This window comes from Scheffersomyces amazonensis, assembly GCF_036850825.1.
Source record: "Scheffersomyces amazonensis strain UFMG-HMD-26.3 chromosome Unknown RJT21scaffold_1, whole genome shotgun sequence".
Lineage (NCBI taxonomy): Eukaryota > Fungi > Ascomycota > Pichiomycetes > Serinales > Debaryomycetaceae > Scheffersomyces > Scheffersomyces amazonensis.
Window position 1 is genome coordinate 2,245,039 of NW_027042741.1, and position 20,873 is coordinate 2,265,911.

Below are 20,873 nucleotides of genomic sequence, written 5' to 3' on the forward strand. Positions count from 1 at the left end.
TATATGGAAGACATTAACTTCAGATTTTTTTGAAAATTATGTCCTGAACTTCTTACTACCTGTTGAAGAAGATGATGTTTACCGCACTAAGGCAATATTTACTCGATTCAATTTCGGGTATCTTAGATTAATTCCAAAGGGAAATGTCTTTCGTGTCATCTGTGTACCGTCACACTTGCAGTATATGAGGCTATTTAATAAATCTCATAATAAAGATAAAGAGAAATTTGAATATTTAGGGTATGTAAATGAAGTTATTAGTCCCGTACGTCAAATATTGATTTCGAAAATTAAAGAAAGAGATCAATTGACTGGTACTCCGAGATGTTATTCAGTTGGCGATATTGCAAGACGAATTAAGGAATTCAAGCTTAGATTAGTTCAACAATATGGCGATAAGTTGCCTGATCTTTTCTTTGTCAAGTTTGACATGAAGAATTGTTATGATAACTTGAAACATGAAAAGATAATAGGTCAATTAGAAAAGTTATTTGAAAATGAGCCTCTAGATAAGAGATACTTTGTCAGAAGCTATTATTCAATGGCACTTAACAATTTTAAAATGAAGAAATCGATTGTTAGTGTGAAAGATGATTCACAACTTGAAGAGTTTGAATTTGGTAAAGTTAAGGAAAGTCTAAACATTTCAAAATCGAAGGTGTTAATCGATAAAGCTAAAATGTATGATTTTTCAAAGGAAGAAATCATTAACCTTTGCAAAACTCAAGTATATGAAACTCTAATGTTGGAAGGAGATAAACAGTATAGAAGGAAAACGGGAGTATTTCAGGGTTTTCCTCTACTGTCAATCTTCTGTGATATTGTCTACAATGAGCTTGTTGATGAACAATTTGGATTCTTAGAATTAGAAAATAACAGTATCCTCTTAAGATTAGTGGATGACTTCTTACTAATTACAACTGATATCACGAGTTGTAGGAAAGTTACTAGAATAGTTAATGGACAGTCATTACATGAATATAGTGCATTTGTGAATATTGACAAAACAGAAATAGTTGGATTTCAATTAAGACGTCCAACGTTAAAGTTCGTTGGTATGGATATTGATACTTGTACATTGGAAATAACGAGAGATTTCCCTGGTGATATCTGTCCATCCTTAGAAACTAAAAGATCTTTTAAAGCATCTTATAAGTACCTAGTCTGGAGCTATAGTGCAAGATTGGTTGATTATTTGATAAATGTAGATACTGACAATATATCACGGGCTATAAATAACATGTATAATTTATTGGAAAGTATACTAACATCTTTCACGATCCATTTTCAAAGAATTGCTGATCATGATCAGTTCGATGTCAATGAGTTTAAGAATTTCTTAATTTCATTATTTAATACAACTTTGTCACGATTTGAAACAGTAAATTCATGCAGTTTATATAATCACGACATAATGATAGAAACAAAGACTTGTATGATCAAAGTTCTATCAAAATTTGAACGGTTTAGAGATATTATACGGTGGTTATATAATTAAATATACTTATACAGTTCTAATATTACTTAGGTCTAAATTACTCCAAAGGAATTCTTAAGATTTTCGTCATCTTTTAATTGACGAATTCTCTCAAGTTCTTCAATTCCTCCTGAATTTTTGAACTTCTTATCATCAACAAAGTCTCCTAATTCTTCTTGGAATTTTGAAAGTTTCATTAATTCTCTTTCCTTTTCCCTTAATCGTTCTGCTTTTTCAATAGCTTCTACTCTACTTTCATGATCGGGTTTTAAGGCTTGTACTTCACTTAGAACTGCTTCTTTTAGACTATGGATGCTTTCACCTGGCTCTGGTATATATAATTGAGCTACTACCTTATTTCGCTTATATGCTGTTTGCTTAGTCTGTTCAAGAGAGCATTGCTCAATTAAATCAAATGTTTCTTCAATCTTCTTAAGATCTTCTTCCAAGTCTTTGGTTAAATCATCTTGAAGATTGAAAAATTGTTGTTCTTCACAAACTTTATCCAATTCAGATTCCCATATTTTCTTCCATACACTTCTTTCCTTAGTGATGTAAGTACTCATCTTATGTAAATCTTCCTTTGCTTCATCAATTTCTTTGAAAGTATTCTTCAATTGTTTTTCACTAACTCTTACACCTCTTTGAGCTACGTCTTTCCTTAATGCTTCCATAAGATCTTGTAAATCATCTACTTTTGTAAGTAATACATCTGATTCTTCAGATAATTTCAAATGACAGGATTCCATATAAGATCTGTTTGATGATTTAGAAATTTCAAGACCAGCCTCTTGGAAATTACTGATTTCTTTAGTAATCTCAGTTACAGTATCTTTAATATTTCTTCCAGATTTACTTTGTAATTGTTTAATGGCTTTTAATTCATTCTTTATCAGTAGAAGATCTTTAACATCTATCGAATCATGGTTTCTATTATTTACATTCTTATCATTAGCTTCAGGTGATGGAATTATAGCAGGAGGAGGTATTTCAATCAGACTAATTGCTTCCTTAATAGTTCGTGAAATGCTGGGGCCAATGGCTTCCAATTTAATTGATAAGTCTTGGATTCTTTCTTCCATATTTCTAATTACAGCAACTTGAGGATCTGGTTCGTTCAAAGATAACACACTACCATCTATGACTTCATCTAACATATGGTCTTCTAACTCATATGATATTCCAGCTTTTGGATCCTGAATGTATATATCAGGAAATGATGAACTACCTGGAGAATATGCAAATTTCTCTACAAATAATAGTCTCAAAGATGCAAATGAAACAGGTAATTTAACATTGACTTTCTTAGTTTTTGCATTTATTCTGAGGAATATGTTTGCTGATGTTGGATCGTTTATAGGCAGACTTGTACCAATATTACTGATTCTTCTGCTATTAGTAGATGTTTCAGCCAAATCTTTGGAATCGAAAGATTTCTCTGCTTCCTTTTCTAATATAGATCTATCAGAAGATACTATTCGGGGTAATGATGGAGTTACATTGGTAAGTTTAGCGTATTGGTATGCGCTGAATCGCTTCGATGCACGCCGTTGCATGGCGTTCCCGTTCTGGAGCTGAGATAACGCATTGCTAGGATTTGGTTCTTTAACCGGAGATGGCGTATGAGTTTTAGTAGAAGGTGAAGGTGCTGCAGGTGGAGTTGTAGTTATGGTTGGAGTGGAAATTGGAATTGGAATTGGAGCAGCAGTTTGCGTGGTAGAATGAGTAGTAGTATGAGCCTGAGGCGTTGGAACCGCTGGAGGTGGTAAAGTTTCTCGACTCCCTTTCTCTTGAGGAAGTGACCTGGACTCCCTACGACTCAGAGATTCCTGACTAAGAGCCTTTGCTTGTGTTTGTTTGGTTTTCAAATTCTGCAAAAGTGCTACTATGATATTTCGAATGTTGGGGAGAAATCGATCAAGATTGTCTTGACTAGGAGGTTCACTAAGGGCAGCTTCTAGAATGATTCTGAGAGCCTGTGGAACATCACCAATATCAGAAACATCTACTCCATTACTACTAAGAACTCTAGTAGCAGCACGGAAATCATTACCCAATTTAACATAAGCATCAGATACAAATTTATCATCAGCCTCTTGTCGAGCCCATTGAGTTAAACTCTCCAAGAGATGTTTAGTGGATACCAATAATCTCGTGACACTGGACTCAATAGTATTCATGGAGTACCTTTTCCGTCCCGACTGTGATGAACCCGAACCGGAGGAGTGACTAGACATAGACATGGTGGGTGGTGTACTACAGCTTGATCTATTGGGGGTAGAGTAGATCTTCAAATCAGGTTGTGATAATTCATTTGTTTTAGTGTTTACCATTATTTTTTTTTTTTCTCTCTGTTGATCTATGCGCGCGAAAAAAGATTTCTGATTTACTATAAGATTTTTATTAAGGGGGACATACATAAGGATATTACAATAGTTGTTAGGCTCTTATGAGAACCATTTCTTTACTGTTTCTATGTCGGAGGGGTTCTTTTGTAGAATTGCCATGGCTTCAGCAGGAGGGATTGAGCCTAAGAGTTGTCTGGTAGAACCGACTACTCGGTCGGCTGTTTGACCCTTAATGGAGGCATGGTTTAAAGCTTGAATAACTGAATCAACAACTTTAGGAACTTGACTAGTAACGGCAGGATGATTGGATTGAATAAGTTCACTTAAAAATGTGTATGCAAAGGGGGCGGCTGTATCATCTTGAACAATAGGAAGGAAACTTATCCATTGTTCAATAATGGCGTTGACATCGGGAATAGATGATGCAAATCTATGACAAACTTTAGCAATAGCAGTAATACTATTTTCAGTAGCATAAACATTCTCTTCTGCCTTAGCATCAGGAACTGAGGCCATCTTGAATAAAGTTTCAAGACATGGTAGACAGAAATCAGCATAGGCTTCACCACCAAATTGTGCAGCAACTCCAACAGCATATGAGGCAACTTGTCGAATACCTGCATGAGATGAAGTTAATGATTCTCCAACAATATTAACAAACATTTCCTTGTAAAGTATTGATTCAGGTCCACAATGTTCTATGGTATCACAAATAACACATAATCCACATAATTTTATTATACTATTTTCATCTTTAATAAAGGTAGAAATAGTTGGAGCCAAGATTTGGAAGGCAGGTAAGAAATTAGCTTTGGCATTCTTAAATATAGCTGAAATGGCCTTATTAATTTCATCTAATAATTCTTCATCAGTATACTCTTCTTCATCTTCTTCTACATCTTCAGTGAATTCATCGTCATCAACATCACGAGCCTTAATTCTTTCAAAAATTTCGACTAAATTAGTATTGATTGAAGTTGCAAGTGATTCTAATTGAACTTGAGATAAAGAATTTGGACCAATTACATTAACACATTCAACCAAGGCGGTATAATATGCTACTAATAATTCAGGAACTGGTTCATTATGTAATACATCAACCAATTTATTAGATATTTGACTCCAAAAGCCAAGAGTTTCATTGGATGAATTTCCTGAAGCATAAACTGAACATCTTAATAAAGATGCTAATGTTAAAGCAGCAGATCCTCTAACTCCATCGTGTAAGTAGAAATCTAAAGCAGGAATTCCAATATCTTGAATAATTTCTTTAACCCATGGAAAGAAATCTCCCTTTAATTGAACAGCATAAGTTCTGAGTAAATCCATAGCAGAAACTTTTTCATCCAAGGCAGCAGTATGAACAGCAATTAATTTACCAGATAAATTAATAACATCCCATTCTTCATTAGAATTAAATTCTTCAGCTTGATCTTCTTCTAATAAGGAAATATCTTGAGTAGCTTTAGCAGCTGATAACAATGGTGGTAAAACGGCTGGTAAATAAGGTAAGAAATCTTTACCAATTATACGACATATTCTACTCCAAGCTTGTTCCAAATATTGTTTAACTGGATCATCTTCTTGAGTAGCAGTTTCTTGAATATGACCAAATAATTGAATTATATGTTGACAATGAGGAGCAAACTTTTCCTTTCCAACAGCTAAGGCAATTAATGTAGAACATTCAATACATTTAGCTTTTAATAATCTGTTTTCATCACCCATATCGGCAGTTAAAACCTCAGTCAATAATGGCATTAAAGTATCGTAATACTTAATAAATTTCTTTTCAGCAGCATCAGCAATGATAGATATAGTAGTCAATACTTGTTCTTGAACATATCTCTTTGGAGATTGTAATAAACCAAGTAAATTAGTTAATAAATCATCCAAATATGGTTCTAATACTTCCTTTGAAGCTGCTTCTGAGAAGTTAACTAAAGCAGCAGCGGCATGAGCTTGAACTCTTGGAACTGATTTATTAGTTAATTTGGAAATCAAAGCAGGCAATATTCTATCACCGGCGGTGTTTTGGATTTTTGTAGAGAAATCAGTTGACATCTGTCCTAATGCATTACAACAGGCATATTGAACTCTTGGATGAACATCATCTAAAGTAGTTAAGATTAAATCTAAGATTTTAGGGATTTCTTCAATTAATACATCAACACAACCTTCAGCTACTGAAGATAAAGCCATAAGAGCAGCTTGACGTTCTCTCCAATCTTCTGATTGAATCATGGCTGGTAAGTATTGGAAAAGTGGACCAGCAAGAGCTTGACCGTTTAATTTCAAAGCAACTCTATCTAAGGCTTGACGAGCAGCTTCATGTTCTGGTTCATCATCATCATCACCAGTATCATCACTATTATTCCACTCAGCAGCATCATCATCATCGATACATACTTCAGTTAACATAGATAATGTTATAACTACCATAACACTTGTATAATTATCAGTTCTTTTACACATATTTGGAGATACTTCAGCAAAAGTTGTAAGTAATTCAAGGGAAGACATTCTAGTATTTGATTCTAAATCTTTATTCTTACATACACCAGCACAAAATTCAATAATTGTAGGGAACATAGTTTTAAACATTTTAGGAGCTAATTCTACTAAATCAATTAATGATTCTAATACAGAAGCTAAAGCTTGATCTTGACCATTTTGTAAGAATCTAGGTAAAGAATTCAATAAATCTGGTAATAATGGAGACAATGATTGCCAACTATTTTTTGGTAATTCTCTGAAAAATGCTACGAATGCTGTACATGCAGATATTCTTACTTCATCATTTTCATCATTAAATCCACTATTAAAGATTGGTAAAACTTGATGAATATAGGATTTATCTATTAATTGAGGAGCAGAAGAAAAGACCCTAAAAGCCGATTCTCGAAAACTTGGATCTGGATTTCTAGTAGCTTCAAGTAAAGCAGGAATAAGTTCATTCCATGTACCATTTGGTGATACATCATCTTTAGCTACTTCTGATATAGCATCGGAAAGTTTATGTCTAACTTGATTAGTTTGATGATCAGTAAACCCCTTTAAAAGTATAGTACGAATTTGTTGTTTAACTGGATCACTAATTACTCCGATAGTTCTATCAGTAACATTAGCTAACTCCTTAGGAGATTTGATTGCTATTCTCCGAAATAATACAGCAGCGAATGCTCGTGTTTCTTCGGATTGAGACATGCTCGCTTGTTCAGCTAAAAAAATTAAAAGTGCTTCCACATTAGTTTTAGATGTCCATTCACTTTCTAAGGACTCTTCACCAGCTGATCTGATAGAATTGTCGGCAGACTTCAAACTTTCTAATAGTTGGGATAACACTCCCTGAACATCTTGTGGTAATACTGACATTTTTCAGTTTGAATGTATTTGATTCCCCTTGTGGTACAGTACGTCCCGTGACACTCGTCTCTCCTGAAATATAAATTAATCGTCTTTAGACCAACGTGTTCTGGCCTTACGATGGTTAAAGGTTTGGTTGATCTACGGGCCTGGTCGATTTTTTCTTCTGTAGAAATTATGAAATTTTTTTAGTCGAAGAGATCACGTGATGCACATCTTACTTATTACGGTAATAATACTATTACTATTACTATTACTGGCTTGTCTTACTTAGATAGTGTATTATTTATTTAACTATGTGAGTATAGATAGATAGGTAGTTCTTCTAGTGTAGTGTAGTAAATATACAAAAGAACAGACTGAATATTTACTGGTTATATGTATACGTATTGTATGTATTGTGTATCCTACTTCTTTAAGATAGTAATAACATCCTCATCCTGTAATTCATGACCAAGACCAACAATTTGAGGTTGATGTTTGACGGATGTACCAAAAACTAAGGCATTTCTAAAATCTTCAACCAATGACTTATGGATAGAATTACAGAAATCTTCTACTGTACATCTATCACTTCTTAAAACCACTGGTTCATTAAAATCAGGTAATTTCCCCTTAGGTTTAGTATATACTCGAACCAATTTAAGCTTTTCCCACATTAATTCTAATAAATCATCTAAGTTCCATCCATTACCAGATGAAATAGGTATAGCATCAGGAATTTTATATAATAAATCAAGTTCTTCAATGGAGAATGAATCGATTTTATTCAATACATAAATAGCAGGAATATATCTTCTGGCCTTAGCTTCAATAGCATCGATTAAATCATCAACAGTAGCATCACATCTGAAGGCTATATTGGCAGAATTAATTCTATATTCTGACATGACGGCTCTGATTTCATCATTATCTAAATGAGTTAATGGATTAGTAGTAGTAATATTAATACCTCCACGTTCCTTTTTAGTGATGACAATGTTAGGAGGTTCCTTATTAATTCTTATTCCCATACCTTCTAATTCATGCTCTATAATTCTTTTATGTTGTAAAGGTTTATTAACATCTAATACTAAGAATAATAAATTAACTGATCTGGCTACAGCAATGACTTGTCTACCACGACCTTTACCATCTTTAGCACCTTCAATGATACCTGGTAAATCCAACATTTGAATTTTAGCTCCCTTATATTTAATAGTACCTGGTACAGTTGTTAAAGTTGTGAATTCATAAGCTGCAGCTTCAGAATGAGTACCAGTAAGTTTAGAAAGTAAAGTAGATTTTCCTACAGAAGGAAATCCTACAAACCCAATAGTAGCTACCCCAGTTCTAGCTACATCGAATCCTACACCAGCTCCACCACCTCCACTTCCAGCTCCATCAGTCAATAATTCTCTTCTTAATTTAGCTAATTTAGCCTTTAATTGCCCCAAATGGAAAGAGGTGGCCTTATTTTTTTGAGTCTTGGCCATCTCATCTTCGATGGCCTTGATCTTCTCCACAGTAGTCATGATATGTGACTTTTTCTACTAACTATACAGTGACTAATTTATAAGTCTTTCCCCTTTTACCAGTACCATAGTTAAGGTGATCTCGATGCCTGAAAAATTTGGAGCGGTCGTGTGATCCTGCCAATTTCGGATCGTACTGAAAAAAATTTCCATCACTAATTGTTAACTATGGGTAACGTACTAACTATTATACAAACCACCAGTACTAAACAAGATGGCTAAGAAATCCAAAAAGGCAAGTAAAGGAGACGACATCTGGGCTGATGATGAGCTTAATACTCCAGAAGCAGAAGAATTTGGTTCTACTGCTGAAGCAGGAGCTGAAGGTGAAGCTGAAACCAATGGTGATGGAGAAGAACAAACTAGCAATGGACCAACCGAAGCCAGTGCTGATGATTTCGATGACTTTTTAGGATCTATTAGAAAGAACAAGCAAAAGAAGGCAGCCAAGAAGGAAGAAGATGAAAAATCCAAATCTGAAGAAGCTCCTAAATTATTGTCCAAAAAGGAAAAGGAAAGATTAAAGAAAGAAGAAGAAAAGGCTAAGAAGAAGGAATTGGCTCAAAAGAAGAAGGAACAACAAGCTAGTAAGAAAGAACAGATTAAGGAGGCTAATAAACAGAATGCTGCTGCTTCAGTATCTGCATCTGCTACTCCTGAACCAGAAGATGAACCTAAGCCTAAAGCTGCTCCTAAGAAGGCTGGTAAGAAGGCTCCAGCTGGTCTTGCTGCTTTAAAGCGTCAATTAGAATTAAAGAAACAATTGGAAGAAGAACAACGTCGTCTTGAAGAGGAAGAAGAACAAAAGAGATTAGAAGAAGAAAAATTAGCTGCTGAAGAAGAAGCTAAGAGAGAAGCTGATAGAGCTGCTAAGAAAGAAAAGGAAAGATTAAAGAAAGAACAATTAAAGGCAGAAGGAAAATTACTTACTAAGAAACAAAAGGAAGAGAAGAAACTTCAAGAACGTCGTCGTCAACAATTATTACAATCTGGTAATGTTACTGTGGCTGGTTTACAACAACAACAAGAAGATGCCCCTAAACCTAAGAAGGTTGTCTATACTAAGAAGAAGTCTACTAAACCAAAGACTTTCAATCAAAAGCCAGCACCTGTTGTCGAAGAAAAGAAACCTCAAGATGAAGATGAAGAAGAAGCTTTAATTGATGACTGGGAAAAGATGGCTCTTGATGAAGAGCCACTTGCTGATGATTGGGAAACTGCATTAAATGATGATGAACCAGCTGAAAAGGAAGTAGCTGAAGAAGATGATGATGAAGAAGATGAAGCTGCTGCTGCTGCTGCTGCCGCCGCTGCCGCCGCTGAAGCTGAACGTAAAGCTCAAGAAGAAGCCGAACGTGCTGCTGCTGAAGCTGAAGCTAAGGCTGAAGCTGAACGTAAAGCCAGAGAAGCTGAAAGCGCCAACGCTAAATTGGTTGAGTTAGAAAAGAAACCTGCATCTGATAAAGATTTACGTTCTCCAATTTGTTGTATCTTAGGTCATGTTGATACTGGTAAAACTAAATTACTTGATAAGATTCGTCAAACAAATGTTCAAGGTGGTGAAGCTGGTGGTATTACCCAACAAATTGGGGCTACTTATTTCCCAGTTGATGCTATTAAACAAAAGACTAAAGTTATGGCTCAATATGAAAAGCAAACTTTTGAAGTTCCAGGTTTATTAATTATTGATACTCCAGGGCATGAATCCTTTACTAATTTAAGATCTCGTGGTTCTTCTTTATGTAATATTGCCATTTTAGTTATTGATATTATGCATGGTTTAGAACAACAAACTCTTGAATCTATAAGATTATTAAGAGATAGAAAGGCTCCATTCATTGTTGCATTAAATAAAATCGATAGATTATATGGTTGGGATGCTACTCCTGATAATTCTTTTAGAGATTCCTTTTCTAAACAATCTAAAGCTGTTCAAGCTGAATTCCAAAATAGATATGATGAAATTAAATTAGCATTATCTGAACAAGGGTTAAATTCCGAATTATATTTCCAAAATAAGAATATGTCTAAATATGTTTCCATTGTTCCAACTTCTGCTGTTACTGGTGAAGGTGTTCCAGATTTATTATGGTTATTATTGGAATTAACTCAAAAGAGAATGTCTAAACAATTAATGTACTTATCTAAGGTTGAAGCTACTATTTTAGAAGTTAAAGTTGTTGAAGGGTTTGGTTATACTATTGATGTTGTATTATCCAATGGTGTTTTGAAAGAGGGTGATAGAGTGGTATTATGTGGTTTAAATGGTCCAATAGCAACCAATATAAGGGCGTTATTAACACCACCACCATCAAGAGAATTAAGAATTAAATCAGAATATGTACATCATAAAGAAGTTAAAGCAGCATTAGGGGTTAAGATTGCTGCCAATGATTTAGAAAAAGCTGTAGCAGGTTCTAGATTAATTGTGGTAGGAGAAGATGATGATGAAGAAGAAATTATGGAAGAAGTAATGGATGATTTAACTGGATTATTAGATTCAGTTGATACATCTGGTAAAGGTGTGGTTGTTCAAGCTTCTACTTTAGGATCTTTAGAAGCTTTATTGGATTTCTTAAAGGATATGAAGATTCCTGTTATGTCTATTGGTTTAGGTCCAGTATTTAAAAGAGATGTTATGAAAGCTACTACTATGTTAGAAAAGGCCCCTGAATTTGCTATAATGTTATGTTTTGATGTTAAAATTGATAAAGAAGCTGAACAATATGCTGAAGAACAAAATATTAAGATATTTAATGCTGATATTATTTATCATTTATTCGATGCATTTACTGCTTATCAAGCTAAATTACTTGAAGAAAGACGTAAAAACTTTATGGAATATGCTGTTTTACCATGTGTTTTAAAGACCATTCAAATTATTAACAAACGTAATCCAATGATTATTGGGGTAGATGTTGTTGAAGGGGCTGTAAGAGTTGGTACACCAATTTGTGCAGTTCGTACTGATCCAACTACTAAACAACCTAATATTATGGTATTAGGTAGAGTTACTTCATTAGAAGTTAATCATAAATCAACTGACATTGTTAAAAAGGGTCAAACTGCTGCCGGTGTTGCTATGAGATTAGATAATCCTTCATCTGCTCAACCAACTTGGGGTAGACATGTTGATGAAACTGATAATTTATATTCATTAATCTCTCGTAGATCCATTGATACTTTGAAAGATCCTGCCTTCCGTGATACTGTCTCAAGAGATGATTGGGTTTTGATTAAGAAATTAAAACCTGTGTTTGATATCAAGTGATTCAGTATCTTTTCTTCTTTTATGTATAGCTATCTTTTATCCTTTATATATAAATTGTATGTACAAATTTTTGCAATCGATTTTGCAATTTTATTGGTAAAGACACGAGATTCTTTTTGGTTTTATGGTCGTGCGTCAGGCCCAAAAAACTAGAAAACAAATTTTCACCAATAAAGTTGTGAGAAATCATCAGCGCTAACTAAAGCTAATTGTAGTTGAGTCTGTTGATAATTGACAACAATTTTTATAACAATATATAATTAGATAAGATGGCTCAAGATTTACCACCCATCGGAGGATACGAGCCTGTGCAATGGAAAAGAAATCTTCCATCCCGAGGATTTAGACCCACAATATATTTTTGGGGGATTACTGGATTAATGGCATTTGGATTCTATAGATTATATCAAGGGGCTGATGAACAACGAGAATTATCAAGAGAAAGACAATGGTCAAGATTTTATTTGGAACCTTTGTTACTAGCTGAAGAAGATAGAAATATTGCTCGTAGATATTATAGTGAAAAGGCCAGACAAGAATTAGTTAGAGACAGTATGAGTGAAGAAGTTAAGGCTAAATTTGATCAAGAAATTTATAATGACAAATCTAAATTCCGTTTCCCAAAATACATTGCTGGTCCAAGTTCTTCTGAACGTTAAAAGAGCTCCAGAATTGTTGCATTGTTTCATATCATTACCTTTCATTTCACAGCATCATCGAAATACCAATACCTATTAATTAATTAATATTTTTAATTGAGTATTGAGTTTATCGTATCATTTTCCCTAAGTGTAAATTATTATTCATAAGTAGATGATCGTATGGCACTAACTGATCGATCGATTATTGATTGTTCGGTTCATGGCCTCTCTACTATCTTCTATATATATACATATAAACAATTTTATATATATTATTATTATCATTATTAATTAGTTAAAACTATTTGAGAATCTTTGTGTAGATAAAAGTATCACCAACGAATCGCATCAATGCGCCACCACTTCAAATTATGACCATTTATGGTAGACAGTAAAGACAGATTATCTCCTGAGTAAATCGGCTTGGAACGTATTTTTTCTGCACAATTTTGACCGTCAGCGCACATGTTTTAAATCTCTATAACAGATCCAGTAAGCAACAGTTATATAGAGTTATAGACAGTATGAGTGTTAAGTTAACTAATTCAGAACAGATCCATAACCTTTTAGATCAGTACGATTACTTTTTATTTGATTGTGACGGAGTTCTTTGGTTAGGAGATCATTTATTACCAAGTGTCCCAGAGACATTGGACTTGTTAAAGAAATTGAATAAGAAATGTATATTTGTGACCAATAACTCCACCAAGGCCAGAGATGATTATTTGAGTAAATTTAGAAAATTGGGAATTGAAGGAATTACTAAGGATGAAGTATTTGGGTCATCATACGCATCGGCTGTTTATGTTGATAAGATATTAAAGTTGTCCAAAGATAAGAAAGTATGGGTATTAGGAGAAGAAGGAATCGAAAAAGAATTGAAGGAATTAGGATATACTACTGTTGGAGGTAGTGATCCATTATTAGTCGAAGATGGCGTTAAGTTCAATCCAGATCATCCAGCATTATCTAATTTAGATGAACAAGTTGGAGCAGTATTAGCTGGTTTAACATTTAATTTAAATTATTTAAAATTATCACTTACTATGCAATATCTTTTAAAGGATAATAAATCAATCCCATTTATTGCAACCAATATTGACTCTACATTCCCATCTAAGGGCAAATTATTAATTGGTGCTGGATCTATTATTGAAACAGTATCATTCGCATCTGGTCGTCAACCTGATGCAGTTTGTGGTAAACCAAATCAAGCAATGATGAATTCTATTAAGGCTGACAATGAGGGTTTAAGGACTAATCCAAAAAGAGGTTTAATGATTGGAGATCGTTTAAATACTGATATGAAATTTGGTAGAGATGGAGGCTTAGATACTTTATTAGTATTAACTGGGATTGAAACTGAAGAAAATGTATTAAAATTACAACAAGATGTTGCACCAACTTATTATGCTGAAAAAATTGGTGACTTATTTGAATATTATAAGAAATAGATTAAATTTATAGACTGACTAGATTTATAGATACTTAGAAGTAGGTACGATTATAGATATGCTTTACGTACTAAAGATTTACGAAGCTATGTGGCGAAATCTTTGAAAAAAAGATGTCTATGTATTTCGCAATTCTCGGGAGACGAGAGTGCTAACCTTATATTATTAATATAAATGTATGTATATTGTTTAACAAAGCCGATATGAATAGAATTTGGTTTCAATCCAGCTGTAGCCATCTATGGCATTTGGTTGCAATTGAACTGGTGCCGTTTATGCTATGGAAATTCTCCATTAAACTCGACCAGTGGACATAACCAAGCTGATTTCTTGGCAATTACAATTCTTTAAATAGAAATAACTAACATTATTTTTCTCTCTTATGCTTACTGTCATTTTAGCGACCCTTCGGTAAACGAAGTCACATTTTGTCTACTTATTTCCTACATATACAAAATCAATAGATATGCCCTTTCACCTTTGTATCTTTTTTTTTTTTTCATTATATGATCAATGCTGTTGTTCAAACGTTTATCAATCAGAAGGTTATCTCTATACCTATTGTTACTCGTGGTGGTTGCATATGGAGCTTTTCAGGCTGTTATATCAAACCGAGCTCCAGAAAATATTTTAAAAGATATCATAAAAGATCAATGTGGACAGTCTGATATTGAATGTGTATGTGATAAATATTTGAGGCATTTGCTTGAATATGAACCCAATGGAAATGAAACAACCCATAAATGTGCTTCTAAGAAAGAAATAACAAAGCTTGTACAAAGCCTAAGGATATTTGGAAATTGTATTCTTGAAAGGAATTTGCTTGTTGATTCAGACTATATTACAAAGGTGGAGCATAAACTTCTACCTATGTTCACACAAAAACCGGCAACCTTTGTACGATGGAATGGAGACGTTATCAAAAAGTCCAACCTAGCATCTGGTGATAAGGTAAATACATTTCTGTATTGGTCCAACGAATCACGAACTATGAGCAGCAGTGGGATTGTGATTAGTGTAAGCGAAGGTCAAGTTGAAGACATGATGCGACTAATAAGGGTTTTAAGATATTTGGAAAACCAGCTACCTATTCAAATAGTCCATAGACGAGATATCACTAAAGTATCTCAAGATCGAATCATTCTGGAAGCAAGAGACAATCTAAGTTTAGTTGATAAAAATAATAATATTTCTATCAAGATTAATAATTTCCAACAAGATGTTTGGTTTGTAGATGCTTTTGAATGTATTGAACCAATGTATCAAAATGAATTTAAGAGGTATTCCAATAAATGGATAGCGGTATTGTTTAACTCATTCAAAGAAATGATCTTACTTGACGCTGATTCCGTACCATTTATAAATCTTCAAGAATTTCTCAAGATGGAAAAGTATACAAAGACAGGAGCTTTGTTTTTCAAGGATAGAGCTTTGACCGAGACGTTATGGTCGTCTCAAATATCATTCTATAAGAATTTAATTCCCACTGATATTGAAAAGAATAATGGTGGACTCAATTTATCCATCATTGGAATTGAAAAGATCAAGAATAATACATTTTTTGACTTAAACAGAAGACATATGATGGAAAGCGGATTAGTTGTGATGAATCGAGCTCAACATTTACCAGGACTTCTAATGGCAACTCGGTTACAATTATGGAATACAATGGGGGAACCGGTACATGGTGATAAGGAGTTATTTTGGTTGGGACAATTAATTTCTGGGAATGATAATTATGAATTTATTGATAAGTATGCTGGAAGCATTGGAGAAATTAAGCCCAATGCATCATTTCAAAAAAGAACTATATGCTCTGTTCAAGTTGGACATTTTGATGAAAATAATGAATTGTTGTGGATCAATGGTGGGTTAAAAGTATGTAAGAAGAATTCAGCTAGTTATGATTATGACAAAGTAAAAGAGCTAAGGAAAAATTTCGATTCTGTTGATTCCTTGCAAAAATACTATTCTAAGCCAATGAATATTGATGGAGCTATAATTCTTTCTCATAAGAAAGAATCATTACTTGGTAAATTCAAACAAGACAGTCGTTGGCTGAATAATAAAAATATGGGGTGTGATAATTACTTTTGGTGTGCCAGTCTAAATGGGATAAATGACATTGGAGACGAATTAATAGTGTTTAATAAAACTTATACTGAGTATATACGCAATATTACCTCTATATGGGTAAACTGATTTATAGAGAAAATACAAATGAAAGTAGAACTGAAGAAGATAATACTACTTAGCGTATTTAAATAGCATTAATTAATGTAACTATTAAAAAATGAATTCGCAATTAAGCCTTTTTTTATAACTCCGTGAAATATTTTTTACATTATTACCAGTTAATCCAACATTACATGGCTCAATAACTTCAATTGTTAGACATATAGAAAATATGTTATCATATTAACTGGTAGCCGTTCTGTAATCCGGCAATTGACCCTAATTGGTCATCATTTTGTGACAATCAGTTCCTTTCTGCACAGTACAGCCTGACCTGTCGTAAGTAGAGAAAAATAGGGATTCTGGTATGACGTAATAAGCCCAGTTCAGAAGCGAAAAAAACGTCAGACAGACAGTAATATATATACATATATATACGATCAAAAGCAATTTGTTTCGTATATAAGTCAAATACTTTGGATATTTTGTATATATGGCAGTTCTACACGAGAATCATTATCAGTTACAGAGATTAGCATATGTATCTTGGGTCTTTAATGGGCAAATATGAGCTAAATGCACTGTAACATTCAATGAAAGCAATTAAACAGTAACCCGAAAAAACCAAGCAAACGTACTAGAGACGAATCAGAAGACGTTTGCAACACAATGAAACGTAAAGCTAATTGTAGTCAACTCTTTGTTTATGTTTAGATACAATAGCTCGCTTGATGCAGTGTATGCGTTAAGGAGTAGACAGCAACGATAACTATGTGCTAATGTTGTTTAGTGCAGGGGTTGATCTAGGCTGTACTTTGTTTGAAGTTTATATGTAAATTTCTAAAATTATCTGAATTGTAGAGAAGTAACAATAAATAAGTTATTGCAAAGGTTATATCAAAAGCCACAAAATCTAGGAAAGACTCAATTAACTATAGTATTTGTATAGAATGCCACATTGACATTTGAGAGATTGACAGGTCTAGACAGTAAATAGAGCGAATTACCCTGATGAGTAACAGATTGTTGGTCGGCATTATAAATGAGTTATCTGCAATACGATATGACTAATGCATTTCTTTTTCTTTTGGGACCCAATAGTATAATGATAGGCTGAGTAATCAAATATATATATATATTTAAATATAACAGACCATATAACAGAATATATAACAGTAATTGCTGCTAGTTTTATAAATCTGTGTTTCCTAATTCGGACAAAACAGACACCAGAAATACGACAAAAATAATTTCGTCATTTCGGAAAAAGCACAGAAAAAGACGACTCAGGAGTGAGAAAGTGACAATTGCCAAACAGAGCAGAATATCTTCGGAGTACTCTTCACTATATTCTTCAATATCGAGAAAATATACTAGCAAGTCACTGGGTAGTTGTACGTTTGAACAAGCATCACTATCCTCCATCATCAATTGCTTCTACAAGCTCAGTACTATATAAGTTCTGATCTGTTAACCAATACTTTAGCCAGTTTACCTACCGTTATATAACGGGAGAAATTCATCAGTGATCCGATTTGAACAAATCAAAGTTCGAAAAGATCACCCATCTTGTACGACAAGATAGAATATATTCAAGTTATACTAGTATAACCGCCAGGAAATTGATTATTACAATTGTATCATTCATACATTCTTTACTATTTACCATTTACTACGCTAACTCCACATCATAATGACGGAAGAGAAAAGGCAAAAACTACAAGACACAGGATTGGTAGAATGGTCTGTTTTTAGCGAATTGGTAGCTATGGATGAAGACGAAGAAGGATTTTCTAAGTCTTTGTTTCAATCCTTTGTGGATCAAGTGCATGATACGTTCCAAGCCATAGACGAGAATTTGAAGTCGAAGAACTTAGACCAATTGAGTGGGTTGGGTCATTATTTGAAAGGTTCAGCTGCAGCCTTGGGATTAACAACTATTTCGAGTCAATGTGAACGAATTCAGAATTATGGTCATAAGATTAATTTCGATAATTTTGATATTAATGATTTACATAAGGACCAACATAATGACACCAATATTACATCATCATCTTCCAATACTAATTCTAAAGATGACTCCATACCTTCAAATATAAACAGCCTGTCTCACACATCCAAACCTACTACAAATTCTTCTGATTCTGCTATCTCAAGAACTATACCGGACGAAAACAGTGATGATTTCTGGATAGAATTAATAGAAGATGCCTTGGAAAAAGCCAGAGATGGGTTTGCCAAGTCTAGTGCTGCTTTAAATGAGTATTTCGATAATGAATTATGAAGTAGTAGAATATTAAACCCTAGAGTCATATTTATTATTTGTTTTTGTCGTTCATAAGCATACTTCAAGATCACAATCTCATTTAGTTCTCATTGTCATTACCATGCTTAAATGTTTCTACAATGATATAGTGTATACGTACTATTCACCCATCACTATTTAAAAGTTTCTTTAGATTATGTACGTATGTTATATTCCCAGAATCACTATTTCATTCAATCAAACCGTTATAATATATACATTTAAATTGACTTAAAACTACCCTAAACAGTAATAATAAACATTAATTAAAATTATTGGTGGTTAACCCTTTTCAAAGCACAAAATTCCATGTACTCTATTCTCTGTCCAAGGTATCTTCGTATATCTGGAGGAATGTAGAGTATTTTAGCTAAACCTGAATGATTTCCATCGGGATTAAGCAATTTCTCACAAGTAATGATTTCCCAATCGGAGTGTGCTTGGAGTCCATCTTTTTCGGTTACTATTAATTCTGGTTCATTACCATTAGTCACTCCTGAATTATCAATATAATAATCACATTCTTCAAGTTCTACCACTTTGTCAGGCTCGAATTGATTCTTATTATTCATTCCAATAGGTATGGTGGAAGTAATGTCTTTGATAGGACCCACTTCTCCAAAGTCACCTGGTAATAAACCATCAAATGAACTCTTAACAAACTTAAGTCTATAATTAGATGGTAAGAAAAATGAATTGGGGTAATGATACCATTCACGACCCATACATACGTTATAGATTGTATCATGATTATTTGATGCTTCAGGTTCTTTAGAAATTGAAGCTAATACTGTCAAAGGTGATGAATAATTCTCTACCAAATTAACGATTCTCAATATAGATACTGTGAATACTGATATAAGGAATATAAATTGAATTGATCTAGTGACAAATCTTTGAACTGTATGCAGCAGTCTACCGTAAGCAAACAATACTACTTGATTAATAAATGCAAAGATCTTGTATGTGAAAAATGCAGCATTGATACTTATCAATGGATAGATTGGATACAAGAATCGTTCTTCTTTATGAGGTTGACTAAAAAATACTAACGTCCATATTAATGTAGGCAATGAAGTAATGAATGTTAAAAGTAGAGTTTTTGTTGAATAGAGGAATGGATTGAATATGACCCCAGCGTATCCTAACAAAACAGTGATATTGAAATTAATAAGTAAATTCAATATGTAATAACTGAATGGTTCAACACCGAAAATCTCGGGACCTTCACCTTCTCCACCAAATACATTATATAAAACAATATTCAATGGTACAAATAATGCACGCTTGTAGTAGTACGCATTGACAGTGATACTAAATGTGGATATAAGGACAAGTCCTACGAAGTTTTTGAAAATTATGGTATATATCTGTTTGGATTTCCAAAGTTGACGATTGAACAAAGTGTATAAGCCAAAGGGAATGGCTAAAGCTAAAGCAAATGGCCAACCAATAAGTCCTCCAATTAAGAACCAATGAATAGTTGATATGTATTTGGAAATGTCAGATGTAGAAATGGCAATGATTCCAGCACTAATTGCAAATAAGTTGCATTGCATTGCAAATGATGATGGTAATAATGCTACTCCCGCATGTGACATTCCAGGTGCAATTGATGTAAAGAATAAAAACCAATTTGCAATTGATGGACTAAAATATACATTCAATACTTTGAAGAGATTGATCTCGGCATACGAAGTGATTCCGTTGAGGGCAACGAATCTTAACCAGTAGAATTGATAATAAGATACAGTATGGGGAAGTGTAATGTCTGCAGTTGACAGTAACAAACTGGCCAATGCAGGAACTGGAAATCCTAATACATAGTATATTAAGAGATATAAGTAATCTCTGATGGCAAACTCGGGTGAATATTCCCACGTCTGCTTACCAAACTTTCTATTCAAGAAGTTCAATGGTTCCCAGTAGTTGAAGGTCTCATCACAATCACCAATGATCATATACAACGAGGAATAAAATCTTACAGCAAGATTCAAACCCACAAGTAAATACTGTAGGCTTGTTAGCCTTACGATTGAAGCATTCTTTTTGGCCATCTTGTTGTCGTGGTAGTTGCAGTTGGTGGTTATCCTTCTCTACTATGTATGGGTCAGAACATTTGAAAAATTTCAAATGAAAACACGAGTCGTGTCGTGTCGTTCAAAATGCTATTTGGGTGCAAATAATCTTATATAGAGAAGAAAACATAATATATTTGAAGACAATGTTAAGTAACACACTTGACATAAGATATAACTAATAGATAATAGAAAAGTCTAATTAGAAGAAGGTTTCTAACCAAGAAACACACACACATAATAA

The 20,873-nt window shown here is 33.7% G+C and overlaps 9 protein-coding genes across 9 annotated transcripts; 5 read left to right on the forward strand and 4 right to left on the reverse strand. All coding sequences in view use genetic code 12, as the record gives it.

Moving 5' to 3' along the window:
• Positions 1 to 1,530: 1,530 nt before the first annotated feature.
• On the reverse strand, positions 1,531 to 3,720 carry BUD6 (Bud6p; the record flags this gene model as incomplete). The annotated part of the gene is made up of 1 exon (XM_064884660.1): positions 1,531 to 3,720. One exon carries the CDS (start codon positions 3,718 to 3,720, stop codon positions 1,531 to 1,533), a length of 2,190 nt encoding a protein of 729 aa, XP_064741379.1.
• RJT21DRAFT_14350 (uncharacterized protein) lies at positions 3,490 to 7,327 on the reverse strand. Its single transcript, XM_064883428.1, has one exon. It carries the CDS (start codon positions 7,198 to 7,200, stop codon positions 3,925 to 3,927), a length of 3,276 nt encoding a protein of 1,091 aa, XP_064741380.1. The 5' UTR covers positions 7,201 to 7,327; the 3' UTR covers positions 3,490 to 3,924.
• A 70-nt stretch (positions 7,328 to 7,397) lies between these two features.
• On the reverse strand, positions 7,398 to 8,751 carry DRG1 (GTP-binding protein). The gene has a single exon (XM_064880803.1). It carries the CDS (start codon positions 8,703 to 8,705, stop codon positions 7,599 to 7,601), a length of 1,107 nt encoding a protein of 368 aa, XP_064741381.1. The 5' UTR covers positions 8,706 to 8,751; the 3' UTR covers positions 7,398 to 7,598.
• A 133-nt stretch (positions 8,752 to 8,884) lies between these two features.
• FUN12 (translation initiation factor eIF5B) lies at positions 8,885 to 12,145 on the forward strand. Its single transcript, XM_064880804.1, has one exon. The coding sequence runs from the start codon at positions 8,920 to 8,922 to the stop codon at positions 11,974 to 11,976; it is 3,057 nt and encodes a 1,018-aa protein (XP_064741382.1). The 5' UTR covers positions 8,885 to 8,919; the 3' UTR covers positions 11,977 to 12,145.
• On the forward strand, positions 11,909 to 12,952 carry RJT21DRAFT_14346 (uncharacterized protein). The gene has a single exon (XM_064883426.1). It carries the CDS (start codon positions 12,246 to 12,248, stop codon positions 12,633 to 12,635), a length of 390 nt encoding a protein of 129 aa, XP_064741383.1. The 5' UTR covers positions 11,909 to 12,245; the 3' UTR covers positions 12,636 to 12,952.
• A 1-nt stretch (position 12,953) lies between these two features.
• On the forward strand, positions 12,954 to 14,328 carry PHO15 (4-nitrophenylphosphatase). The gene has a single exon (XM_064883425.1). The coding sequence runs from the start codon at positions 13,142 to 13,144 to the stop codon at positions 14,069 to 14,071; it is 930 nt and encodes a 309-aa protein (XP_064741384.1). The 5' UTR covers positions 12,954 to 13,141; the 3' UTR covers positions 14,072 to 14,328.
• Positions 14,328 to 16,342, forward strand: RJT21DRAFT_14304 (alpha-mannosyltransferase). The gene has a single exon (XM_064883424.1). The coding sequence runs from the start codon at positions 14,585 to 14,587 to the stop codon at positions 16,271 to 16,273; it is 1,689 nt and encodes a 562-aa protein (XP_064741385.1). The 5' UTR covers positions 14,328 to 14,584; the 3' UTR covers positions 16,274 to 16,342.
• A 1,464-nt stretch (positions 16,343 to 17,806) lies between these two features.
• YPD1 (Ypd1p) lies at positions 17,807 to 18,676 on the forward strand. The gene has a single exon (XM_064883430.1). The coding sequence runs from the start codon at positions 17,940 to 17,942 to the stop codon at positions 18,528 to 18,530; it is 591 nt and encodes a 196-aa protein (XP_064741386.1). The 5' UTR covers positions 17,807 to 17,939; the 3' UTR covers positions 18,531 to 18,676.
• On the reverse strand, positions 18,677 to 20,762 carry ALG9 (dolichyl-P-Man:Man(6)GlcNAc(2)-PP-dolichol alpha-1,2-mannosyltransferase). The gene has a single exon (XM_064883429.1). It carries the CDS (start codon positions 20,606 to 20,608, stop codon positions 18,824 to 18,826), a length of 1,785 nt encoding a protein of 594 aa, XP_064741387.1. The 5' UTR covers positions 20,609 to 20,762; the 3' UTR covers positions 18,677 to 18,823.
• Positions 20,763 to 20,873: the final 111 nt, after the last annotated feature.